At 48.9% G+C, this 12,453-nt stretch overlaps 1 protein-coding gene across 1 annotated transcript in view; it reads left to right on the top strand.

Annotated features, from left to right (window-relative positions):
* GGT1 (gamma-glutamyltransferase 1) overlaps positions 1 to 12,453 on the top strand; it is a 28,770-nt gene that overhangs the window by 5,146 nt on the left and 11,171 nt on the right. The window contains exons 6-10 of the mRNA XM_015818618.1: positions 2,227 to 2,384; positions 5,044 to 5,193; positions 8,140 to 8,276; positions 8,507 to 8,691; positions 9,553 to 9,680. Of these exons, the coding sequence (XP_015674104.1) occupies positions 2,227 to 2,384; positions 5,044 to 5,193; positions 8,140 to 8,276; positions 8,507 to 8,691; positions 9,553 to 9,680 (758 nt within the window). The remainder of the gene's footprint in view (positions 1 to 2,226; positions 2,385 to 5,043; positions 5,194 to 8,139; positions 8,277 to 8,506; positions 8,692 to 9,552; positions 9,681 to 12,453) is intronic.

Genomic DNA, 12,453 nt, shown 5'->3' with positions numbered 1-12,453 from the left:
GGTAGGCGGCTGGGGAGCCCCTCAGCTCAAGGCAGGCCCTGCCCTGCTGGGGGTGAGGTGGGGGGGAGATGTGTCCTCTTCTCAACAGAGGGGTTGCAGGGGGGGTGGCTACCTAGGTCGACTCGGGGACTAGCTGGGAAGGAAGGAAGGAAGGCTTCTCAACCATGGCGACTGATGGTCAAGATCTTGTTAAAGGACTATCTCTTTTTAGCTTGGAATCCAAAATCTGAAGGGAAGGCCCTTTCAAGACCATTGTGCAATTTGGGGAAAATCTCCTGCAGCACTCCCCATAGAATCACCCCTAGTGTTGGCCCCACAGCCTTTTATCAGCAGGTCAAACCTTCCTCTTTGTCCAGGCAGGTTAAGGTGACCAGTCAGTTCCCTGTATAGGGAATCTTAGGGCATCTTAGGGTTTGGTGCATAAATATGAAAGTAGCATTAAAAAGTACTGAAATAGACTGGATGTTCCAGGTTCACGGAGGGGGCCATGTTCGGGGTCTCCTCAACAGCATCCCTTTCCTCGGATTCCTTGAAGCGCAGAAGGGTGAGGCGGCCTCCTTATCTCGACTCCAGCCAGGAAGGTTTCCCAGTCAGCAGCTCAGCTTGGCTAATTGGGGTGAGGGAGGCTAACGAGAGGCCCTTGGAACGTGGGTGACCGAGAAGAGGATACGTGGCAGGAGAGACTGTCACGGTTCCATGTGTGGCTGGAATTCAAAGACGTGGAGACACCCATGTTTGTTCACTGATTAATTCTGCCTGTTATGGAGCAAGATAATTAGAAATCAACAGGCAAGAGGTGCAGGAAAGAGAGAGGCTGAGATTGAGCTAATTATATGTGCTTCGTAAGCAGGTTCCTGCTAAATGTTAGGGTGAGAACGAGGGGCAGCAGGACACCTGATATGACTGAGTCATGACTTTGTTTTCCTTGAATTTTGTTTTCACGCAAAACCCACCCTGAGACAGGACATGCTTTGGGAAAAATATAAAATGAACTCATCTTAAAAGGGGGGGGGGTTGCGCTCACTTTGTGGTTTACCCTCAAGCATCTTTTTTCTGAACAGAAAAAAAGCTTTAAAAGGTCTCTCTATCCAGGGTAACCTAACTGAGTGGGGCACACCAGTTTAGGGACCTCCAATGCTCCTAGGAGCAGGAGAGGAGAGCCCACCAAGTGGTTTATGTAGCCCAGCAGGTACCAGATTTTAAGCAGACATGCACCAGGGCAGGGCCTGTGTTGTATAGTGAAAGGAACAGAACAGAATAGAATATAGAATAACAGAAAGATAGAGAATAGAATAGAATAGAATAGAATAGAATAGAATAGAATAGAATAGAATAGAATAGAATAGTTTTTTATTGATCAAGTGTGATTGGGCACACAAGGAATTTGTCTCCAGTGCATAAGCTCTCAGTATATATACAAACAACAAATGATAGGTCATTTATCATAGATCATAATTACAATCATTAATCATAATACACAACAACGAGTGATAAATCATAGACATCAATAGGAGAAGGAAGATGAGAAAGATGGGAAGATAAGAAGCATAGTATCAATACAGCCCTACTGCATGGGTAAAATATCTTTAGGCCTAAGACGGTGCTGTGGGAATTAAGTGTTCAGCAGAGTGATGGGACAGAAGAAAAACTATCTTTGTGTCTAATTGTTTTGGCATGCAATGCCCTATTGCGGCATCCAGAGGAGAGAAGTTGAAACAGTTCATGTCCAGAATGTGAGGGGTCTGTAGATATGTTCACAGGGGTCTATGACAATTCACCAACTCGCCTTGGCCAACTCATTGCTGGACAAAAGTTACACTAATCACAAAGAAATGATGGAATAGAATCATTAAAGAAAGGGTGTAAAAGAAGGGACAGAATGAAATATAATCGACAAAAATTAAAATATTTTTTTATTTATTTTAAACAATTAAATAGAATTGTTAAATTGTTTCGCAGTGAGTTGTCCCATGGCAAGTTGGCTGTGGCGAGTTGTTCCATTCCCTTTCACAGCCCTCTTTCTGGCCCGTGCAGCATACCGGTCCTCAGTGGGAGGCAGGCTGGTAGCAATTGTTTTTTCTGTAGTCCTAACTATCCATTGAACTCTGTGCTTGTCCTGTTCGGTTGCCATTCTGGCTGGGGAATTCTGGGGGATGAAGTTGACGCCTCTTCGAGAAACTCCGGCAGAGCTTGCGGCTCCCTCTCCAATAACGCCTTTGTCCTCAGTGAGGTCTTCTGCAAAAGCGGGAAGGTGCTGCAGGAGAAGCAGCTCCTCCGCCTGCCCAAACTGGCCAGCACCTACGAGACCATCGCCAAGCAGGGTGCAGACGCCTTCTACACCGGCAGCCTGGCACAGCAGATGGTGGCCGAGGTCCAAGACGCAGGTGAGCAGCACAAACTACCTGCAAAGCAGGGGCTTGGTGGTCGCTGTCTCCCTGGGGAGCATTTCCACAGCCCAAGCAGTTCAGGCAGCCAGGAGGGGGCTGGTTTCCTGCTCCTCCATTCTGGTTCAGCAAAACAGCTGGTCCTGCGCTGCTGTGTCCCGTCCTGGTTCTGAGAGGGGGGGGGTTGCATCCCTGCACTCAGCACCCGGTCCAGGGCAGGGTCTGCCCTGCTGGAAGGTCTGCATACACATACCAAGCACCCTCTTTCTGGGGGGGGGGGGCTTTTTCTGCTAGCCACTTAGCAAAATTTGTTCCATGGCAAATTATAATAAATGAGAATATTTGCTCCAAAAGAGCTGATGGTGTTTCAAAGCCAGCTGAGAACACTTCCCCATAGCCTATCTCGAGGGGGGGAGGCACTCTGCAAAGGTGGCCTTGCCACAGAACTGTAACGGACTGTGTGGGTGACCTTGGGGGACGAGGGGAGGAGAAGCTGCCTAGGAAGCAACCAGGCAAGAGAGGCCGGAGTCCCTAGTGGCTAAACGGACAGAGGAAGGAACTTAGAAATGGATCTGCACTAATGGATCGAGTCCTTTTGTGGCCGAGGGAGGCTTCTGTCTTCAGACTTGCAAGATTTTGTTAATGCAGCCTTACAGTAAAGGAGCTTTAGCTCATCAGGTTGGGCTTCCTGTCTGGTTTGGCTAGGAGGGCTGACAAGTGTTTTTTTACTAACCTGCCTTTCAGCTGCATTCCGTTTCTCTGTTCCCTTCTCACCCTTTGCCGTGTGTTTGTGGGACAAAAAAAGAAGTTCAGTCAGACTTTCTAACGTCTTGAGATCTCGCAAGAAGTCTGACTGAACTTTTTTTTGTCCCACAAACACGCGGCAAAGGGTGAGAAGGGAACGGAGAAACAGAATGCAGCTGAAAGGCAGGTTAGTAAAAAAAAACACTTGGGGGAGGCGAGGGCATCTGGGTGGGGGCAGGCACGGCAACCTTACCCTGTGTGGCTTCGGCAGGTGTCTGCCCAGGCCCCGCCCCACCCCCACGCACTCGTGGCCTACTGGTGTTGGTACCAGCAAAAGTAAGCCCTCCCCGAAAGTAAAGCCCTGTGCTTACTTCAGAGCCCAAAAGAAAGTAAGACAGTGTCTTACTTTCGGGGAAACACGGTACCTGTCCCTAGCTTCATGCAGGGGTCGTTCTAGAAGACGGGACCTATTTCTCATCCTCCTAGTCACTATATTTTGTTCCACTTCTGCGTGGGGAAGAGGAAGGCAGCCCTTCCTCCAGCCTTCTTCAGCTCAAGAGGGGAAATGGACTCTGTCTATGGACATCCTTGGTCTTCTAACTGGCCTTCAACCACCTTCTGGGTCATCATAACACCTGGGTCAACTTTAGAAATGAGCATGGCTATAGCCATTTTCCATATTCATTTTCGGTTGACACCTAGAAAGGAGGGAGAGGGGTTGCCAGGTGCTTTGCTAGTCTAAATAAACTTTTATCCGGTGGGAACCAAGGTCATCGGCTGCTCCGGAGACTGTAGGCTGGGCGTTTCGTGAAAAGCCTGCCAAGAAGATGTATTGGGGAACGTAGTTGCTTGCATAGCCTTAGGGGTGAGATTTCTTAACTTTGTATTGGGGAATTGTTACGTATGTCTTCAGACTTGGTTTCATTTTTGAAGTGCCGATACTGTGTAACTAATAAACATGTTCTTTGAGAAATTTGCAGGCCTTGGAGTTCTGCTTTATTTGTCTCTGTCTGTCGGAACCATGACAACCTGCTCTTTCATTAGCTGTTGGTACTGCCATCAATGCTTCTGGGCAGTCCCTTTGGGGTGCCCCTTTAGCTTTGGCTTCCAAGAATTGGTGATGGCAAGAGAGTCTTGAGATGGCATTCAGAGACCCACTTCACATTCCTATAGATGAAATTAAGAAATGCTATTCAGAAACTGGCTGAAAATTTGAAAGGAAGGCTCCTGGCCTGGAGCACAAACTCACTTTGGAGAGAGGAACTCAGCTGAGAAGTCAGGACGTCTGAATTGTAGCAGTAGCTTTCTGACAGGGGCAGGGAGGGGGCAGTGCCCGCTGCCCCTCTAGCTCAGACCCCAGGTAAGCTATCCTCCTTGGAGAAGCCGGACTGTTCGTGGAGCCATCAAAACCTTGAAACACATCTTAGTAGCTTAGAAAGCTGATATTTGACCTCAGTAGCCTGATAACTAGAACCAAATGACTGAAGGTCAGAAGCGTTCCAGGGAGTTTTAGAAAATGTGTGTCTCCCAGGGTGGATTTGCAAACTCTTTCCCTCTCTGTGGGAGGTGAGGGCTGGCATGAGCCCCTCTGCAGCCCTCAGAAAGTGCTCCACCGCACTTTCTGACTCATCTGCAAAACAGAGCATTAAAAATACAAGATATAAGTTAAAACAATACAAATCAAAACAGAATTAAAATTAACCAAAGTTAAGAGCCGATAAAGCTTAGAAGATGTGCTTTTATTGTTAAATATTGGGAGAGGATGCCCAACGCTTCTCCCATTATCTGGGCGCCATGTGAGTGACCTTCCTCCGGGAGCAAGACGGAGCTCCTGGCAGTGGGGGAGCCAGAGCTGGGGTGTGTGTGCGTCATCTCCACATGTCCAGTTGTCAGGATCCCCTTCCTTCTGTTCCAGGCGGGATCCTTACCATGGAGGACTTGAGGGATTACCGACCAACCCTGGAAGAAAACCCTTTAAAAGTGCAACTTGGCCAATTCAGCATGTATGTGCCCAGTGCGCCTCTAAGTGGTCCTGTGCTGGCCCTGATTCTCAACATCCTGAAAGGTAAGGACTCCTCCTTCATTGGGACATTCGCTTTTTTTATATATGTATATAAAAAGTTTTTTATTTATAATACAATTAAAACAAAAATGGACATACGTGGCATTCCAGAGTAAATATTCCTAACAGTTTGTTTCTCGTGATACAAAAACTTAATACATCATCCTTAACCTCTATATAAGCCTCATTCTTCTACACAATACAATTATATATACAATTATATGTACAGTTATATGTATGTTTCAATCCTATTGTTAGCTTAAGATCCAAGCAGTTCTCCTTGATTCATACCAGCGATAAAATTTGTCCCAGATTTCGAAATATTCCAGTTCTGTCTTGTCTTTCCTAGCCATTGTAAGCCTGTCCATCTCAGCACATGATAAAATTTTATACAGGATTTCTTCTTCCGCTTTTCATGAGGATTGCAAAATTGCCCCAGAACTGGAATGTCAACTCAGTTTCAACAGAGTAAGGGGGGGGGGAGAGAAACAGGACGGGACTGTGAGCTATGAAAAATGCTGCAGCAGGATCACCCCAAGCAGTGGCACCCCGTTGAGTTGGTTTCAGCCCAGAGGTCCCTCCATTCTACCCCAATGGGCTAAAGGGGGCCTCTTCTGATCCAGGGACAGGCAGTTTTCTTTGGCTGAACTGTTTTGCACAGTTTTTAGGGTGTCCCTCAACTGGATGGCCTGCCAGATAGCTCTCTGTCCACCTTCTCTCCCTGGTGGGTGCCCGTTAGTCAGCTTGTGCTGTTTCCTCTTTCATCTGGGCAGCCAAAGTGCCATCCAGAGGGAGCCAAGAGGGGCTTCAGTCTCTCAGAAGTTCTGCTAAGGTGGCTTGACTCTCCCAGCTCCTCCTGGGGCAGGTGGGTGGGGGGCTAAGGACAAGGACCCCGAGGTCTGAAATGCAGGACAGTTTAGGGAGGAGGGTTAGGTAGGGGACTGTGCTGTTGGGCTTTTTTTGGCTGCCGTCAGAAATGTCCTCCCCCCCCCCCCGTGGTGGGGACTTTTTGCGCCATGAGAAATGGGGAGACAGTGGATACGTCTGGCAGCTTTGCCTCCCACTTCATTGGTGTTTCTGTTTCTGCCAGGCAAGGTGTCCTTCCTCATCTGTACCCTTTTGAGGGCATTTTCACTGCCAGCCTCGTTACTTTTCTTATTCCCTTTAATGGTTTTACCTTGATTTTGCAGATGTTAGTTTTAATCGCATTTTTATTATAACTTTAGATGGCCTTAATGGTTTTTCAAACTACTCTCCTCCAAAGGCAGAAACAGAAAAGAAGCAAATCACATAGACCAGTGGTGGCGAACCTATGGCACGCGTGCCAGAGGTGGCACTCAGAGCCCTCTCTGTGGGCACGTGCGCCATGCCCCGGAGATGGCAACTGTCCTCTTCAACCAGCCGCCCACTAACTCGCCGAGGTCCCACATAGCCAGATACATCCCAGCACCCATGCACTCGCTGGTCTCTGTGTGCGGGGGCCAATGGTGTCAGGCAGCAGCCGCCCCGGCCCCTGCCTCGCCTTGCCCTGCGACAATGGCACCCCCGCCCTGCCTCGCCTTGTCTCACCTCACCCCGCAGGACGAGCCTCCTGCCCACCCCTCCACCCACCAAAGACCCCCTGGATCTCCCCAACCTTTCCCGGCCCCCACAGGCATCCCTCCCCAGGAGCAACATCAAGCTGGCCACGCCAACCCATCTGCCATGACCATTGTAGCCATGCCCACCCAGCGGGCCACGCCCACCCAGCACCCGGCGATACATAAGTGGTTTTGGGTTGCAGTTTGGGCACTCTGTCTCTAAAAGGTTCGCCATCACTGACATAGACCAAATTATTTGGCATTTTTTGCACTTCTGCTTGGGAGGTTTACCTGCAAGGCGTTGCATCATTTTTTGCTCTCCAATCAGGGAGAAATGGTCCAAATGGAATTGGTACTTCAAGAGGTTTCTACCCCATGAACCTCTTGAAACCTCCCAGACCCCCATGTGAGAAATGTTCCAATTCCAGGGGGGGTCCGCTCAATTCCAACAATCTTGCCCCCCAGGCTCTTCCTTGGATGCCTTCAGAAATCTTTTGCAAGGTATGGCTTCTATTCAGCAGAGCCTGGGACTGTGGTCTCCTGCTGGTCTTGCTTCCATCCAGGCCCCTCTGATGTTTGACCTACTGACACCTTCTTTTCTGTGGCACATCTATTTGCCTTCACCTCCCCCCACATCTTGCCCCCCCCAAGTTCTTTCACACCCGTATTATTCCTTGTGTTTTCATCCCCGCTCCAAGAAGAACTGTGTGCCACTCTGGCTGAACCTCTGGCATTTCCTTTCATTCCACAGGCTTCCCCCTTGTCACATTCCGCTTATCCCCTACAGCCACCAACCTCCCTAGTCAGATAAGGTGTCCCATAATTCACATATATTGTGTATGTTTTCTAAATCAAAGAAGGTATAGTAGACATTCATGCCTTCCTTAGTGAATGTAGGGCAGGAAGAATCTGTTCTGCTTGGGCTACACAAAGCAGCACTGCATTTCCCAAATGTTATTCATTTCTACCTGTGCCTTTTCAGGTCAGAGACCTCACCTTTGCATTCACTGTTGGTGCTTTTCACGTCCTGTCCGAGCTGAATGAAGACAGCTCCCAACTGTGGCTCCAATTTGGTGTTACAGCAGGAATTGTGAGTCCAGGAAAACCCCAAGTCACTAATATGGTCTTTCCAGCATTTCCCTAGGTTTCCCCAATGACTACAGCAACACTCCTCTTCAACCTCCCCCTCCCCACCCATCTTTCTTGGACAGGTTTGCTTCAGATAATCCTTGCCACAGCCATCATTTCCAACTTATTGTCTTCATCCAAGTTTGAACTACCAGCAGCAGCGCTTGTTCAATCTAACCTCCGGCCTTGGTGCCTGATGGTCCCTGACATGCCTGATGTTTGTGCTCGATTCTCATGGCAGGCTTCCAGTTCTCTAAGAACAGCATTCTGACTCCAGAAGAGAAGGGCTTGACGTACCACCGCATCTTGGAGGCTTTCCGCTTTGCCTACGCCAAGAGGAGTTTACTTGGAGACCCTGCATATGTCAACCTCACAGAGGTAACTCCGTGCCCTGCTCTGCTCCTTTGCCTCTTTCCTACACCCCTTCCCCATTGCTCCTGGCTGAACAGAGCCAAGTGACTCAGCTGCATTTTGTTGGGGGGGGGGCTGAACTGAGAGACAAGCTGGCCATCACATTAGTTGCTCAGGAAAAACACAAGGAAGATCATTGGCCTGCGAATTATCGCTTGTCTTTTCCTATAGGATAACTCTTCCATTCTTCTGTCTAGGTGATGAGAAACATGACATCAGAGTCCTTTGCCGACAGTTTGCGGGGCAAAATCACCAACACTACCCATAACATCAACTATTATGAACCAGATTACTACACTCCAGAGCATGCTGGGACATCCCATGTCTCAGTCGTAGCTGAGGATGGCAGCGCGGTCTCGGCCACCAGTACCATCAATCACTAGTGAGATTCCAGGCTGGAGTGGCTGCTGGAGAAGGGCTCAGTCAGGCCCAGAGGCTGCCCTCCCCAGGTGCAGGCTGAGGTGCTCTGAGAGGACCCTTCCCCCACAAGCCCCAGGCTCCCAAAGCTGAGAAGGGGGAGTGGCTCGCAGAGGCTGGAGAGAAGCCAAGGGAACCGGCCCCATAGCGCCTGGACACTTGCCCACCCAAGTCTTGATCTGAGCGTTGATCTTTATGGATGGCATTTGGGTTTGTGGGTCTGTATGTGTGTTTGTGCGCGCATGCATGCACGCACATAAGCACAAGCCGGAGTGTTGTTCTGTTGTTTTGTTTTGTTAGTGAGAGCTAGTCGTGTCTGGTTTTTCCCAAGAGCCCCCAACCAGAGCTGCTTGCCACTCCCTTATCGACTAAGCAGCTATCACTCCCAACTCTGCACAGCCCCACTTCCATTGTGCTATCTGCCATTGCTCCCCACAATCTCTTCCCTGACTCTCCTCCTGAATTGGCTGCGGTGCACGACATGCTTCTTCCCCAGATATGTCCTGGCACTGCCCCAGCCCCTCCTCTGCCTTCCTTCTCCCTCTAGACAAGCCCAAAAATAGGCAAATACCTGTGTTCCCTGGCCTTTGCCTGCTGGTCAGTCTGGCTTCAGCACTGGCCTTGCATTGCTAAGTCTGTGTGGAGAAGCCTCCGGTAGCTCCTTCTGGGAAGAGGGCTGGTGATGCCCGGGCTCCGTGCAGGGGCAACAGGACCCCTGTGGCCTTGGAGCTTTGGCATTTCCAGGAACGGCTGTCAGGAAAGCTGGGTGCAAAGTGAAGCTGCTGGGTTCACATATGGATCCTCTTTCTCTTGCCTGCCTCTGTAGCTTCGGCTCCGACCTCCGTTCCCCTGTGAATGGCATCATCTTCAACAATGAGATGGATGACTTCAGCTCCCCCCACATAGTGAATGGCTTTGGGGTCCCCCCTTCGGTGGCCAACTTCATTGCCCCAGGTAAGGCTTTGCTTGCGCACTTCTCTGCCTGCTGCTTGAGCAAATCATCCAGCCCCCTCCAGGCCCCTCTCTGGGGAGGGTCTCCTCCAGGCAGCCTGTCTTCCCCCTCCCCAGGCCCCCCTCGGTTCCTTGAGCACCGGGTGCCTCTGCAGCCATGGAGGGAGAGGCAATCCATGGAAAGGTGCCCGCTGCTTCCAGGGAGTGAGCCAGGCTGCCACTTCTCTTCTCCTGGGGGTCAGGGATATCTGCAATGGGTGGTCAAAAAAGTCAAGATGGCAGCCACATTCTTTTGTGTGAAGCTTTGCTCAGATTGCCTTTTTTGACCATCTACTGCAGATACCCTTCTCTGTGGTTTGTTCCTCAAGGCCTGCTTCTTTGCCCTATCTCGTTTTTTAAATACATTTTTATTAAAGTTTTACAAAACACATAAAAATTAATACAAACTAATAAAGAGCAGTGGGTGAAAAAAGGAAGGAAGGAAAGAAGGATCAAAAAGATACAGAAATTTTCAATTTCCTTTGCAGCAATTATGCATATAATTAAAAAAACCTCTTACCCTATGATTACAAAAAATCATAGTTCTAATTTTTAAAACCACAAATCATAAGTGCCTTTTTTCTGTTTCACGCAAAAAGTCTATGGGGGACAGGGGGTTTCAGGTCAACCATAAGCATAGGTGTTGCTTTCTCTGTAACCAGGCAGGCCAGCTGAGCTTGGTTCTCTGCAATTTCCATCCCCTCCATCAACCTTCCTCTGCAGTGGATAAAATCGAGCCTTTCTAATTTGGAGCATGGAATAATCTCGCTGCAGTTGCATATAAAAATAGAATTCCACAACTTTTTTCTAGTTGCTTGTCCATTAGTCCCAAAAGAAAAGTATCTGGCTTCAATTGCACTTATTTTAGTACATCTTGATAGGTGATCCATTTATGTTTACTTATAATATCTGGTCTATAAAATGCTTCTTGTGCTGAAAGCCACAAAGGCATTTTGGGGCAAAACCTGAGTTTATATTTATTCCATACAATAGGTCATCTATTAAAATACAATAGAGCCACTGAACTCCGGGATAGAAAAATCTTTTTAATAACTACAACTTAGCTTTCGAAAATCCTCTGTTGACATCGTCAGAGTGTAATCTGTGGTTAGAGAAACCTGCTTATATAGCTAGATGGATGTTTAGCGATCTAGCCATGGAGCGCGTGAGCGGTCCACCCGCCCTCTGCCCTCCCACGGTTGGCCGTCCTATTCCTAATTGTGCTGTATTAGCTGGTGCTCGTTTCAATTTTGACATTCTCCCTCCCCCTGCCTGTCCTGACCGCCAGCTGCACTCCTCCTGCCGTGTTGTTGCCAGATCTTCCCCCTGGTGTCTCATCCGGCATTCTCGTCAGATTGCCGTGTGGTCATGTCCGGTAGCAATCCTCCCGTCGCGCGTCCCGTCTTGATCGTGCTGGTCCAAAGTCCTTCTCTCGATCCTGCAGAGGGGTGTGTTAATGTCCCCCTTTCTCTACTCACTGTGCCCTCTTGCCTTTCCATGAGTAAATGTCCTGAATTTTCAGAATTTCCATTCCTGCGGTGCGGAGGTGGTAAGCAGTTCGCTCACTTTGCCGCCCCGCGTAGCTGTTTGTGCCTTCTCAATGTTTGATAGGCCGGCAGCAGCTCTATGTGCCGGTTGATTGAATGTTCATCCAATAGCCAAGCCTCTTTCAATAGGCGGCCACCTTTCGTGAAGTCCTAACCCTAACCTCAGCCCCCGCAAAATTGAATGTATGGTCGCTCTCGGTTTAGCTCTCGCTAAACATCCATATTAAGGGAGTAGAGGAACAACATAATAACTTGCGACAAAGGCAACGAGCGCTGGCCATGCAGGATCGGAATGGCTGGCCCATGCGACAAAAAATTACAACTGCCGAAAGGAAGGAATCTCCAGTGCATCCTGTGCAAGAACTAAGGCAGGGGGAGCCAGGGCACAGCCAAAAAGAGGGATGGCCATAGGACAGGAGGCGTTAAAGGCCAACTCACAGCAACAGGCACTCGGACATGAACCAGGCAGACAAGGAGAGCAACCATAAGGGAGGAAATGATCCCTGAGTTTAAGAACACACGGACTGATGTGGCACAACTAGAAACAATACGGCCAATTGGGGCGGGCAGACCGGTAACTTGCTCCATGAGCAGAGTGCAAAAACAGCTGGCTTTATAAGCAAGTTCCCAAAACACCGGCATTTTACTCTGACGATGTTGGCAGTTAGCTGACGAAAGCTAAGTGTATTAAAACAGTTTTGTTTGTATTTATCCTGGTGTTCGATTATCTTCTTGAATATATATATATATATTGTCTTTTATAACACTAAAAATGTGAATCCTGGGTATGAGCATGTTAGCAAAATTGAAAGAAAAATGAACACCAGGATAGGAATATAAACAAGACTGTTTAATATAAATAAGTCTGTTGGTAAAAATCACTTAGCTTCCGTCGGCCAATGAGACCATAGGCGAGACGGCGGCTACCTCCAGGGAAGACGGCGATTTGACAGCATGCCCGAGCTGCAATCTGGGGACTAACGCCCAAGATCGAGACGTCGGCGGCAGCTCAGGAGTTCTTGGCTTCCATGACGGCCTTGGACTTGTCCCAGTTAATTCAGACCCCCACTCACACGGGCGGACACACACTGGATCTAGTTTTTGTCTCTGGCCAGTGGCAGAGTGATCTGACAATAGGGGAGATAGTGGTTGAGCCCTTGTCATGGTCAGATCATTCTCTCCTAAGGTTG

This window comes from Protobothrops mucrosquamatus, unplaced genomic scaffold (genome assembly GCF_001527695.2).
Source record: "Protobothrops mucrosquamatus isolate PMUCROS unplaced genomic scaffold, P.Mucros_1.0 scaffold769, whole genome shotgun sequence".
Lineage (NCBI taxonomy): Eukaryota > Metazoa > Chordata > Lepidosauria > Squamata > Viperidae > Protobothrops > Protobothrops mucrosquamatus.
Note: the sequence above shows the minus strand (reverse complement) of the source record. Positions and strands in the feature narration are given on the sequence as shown.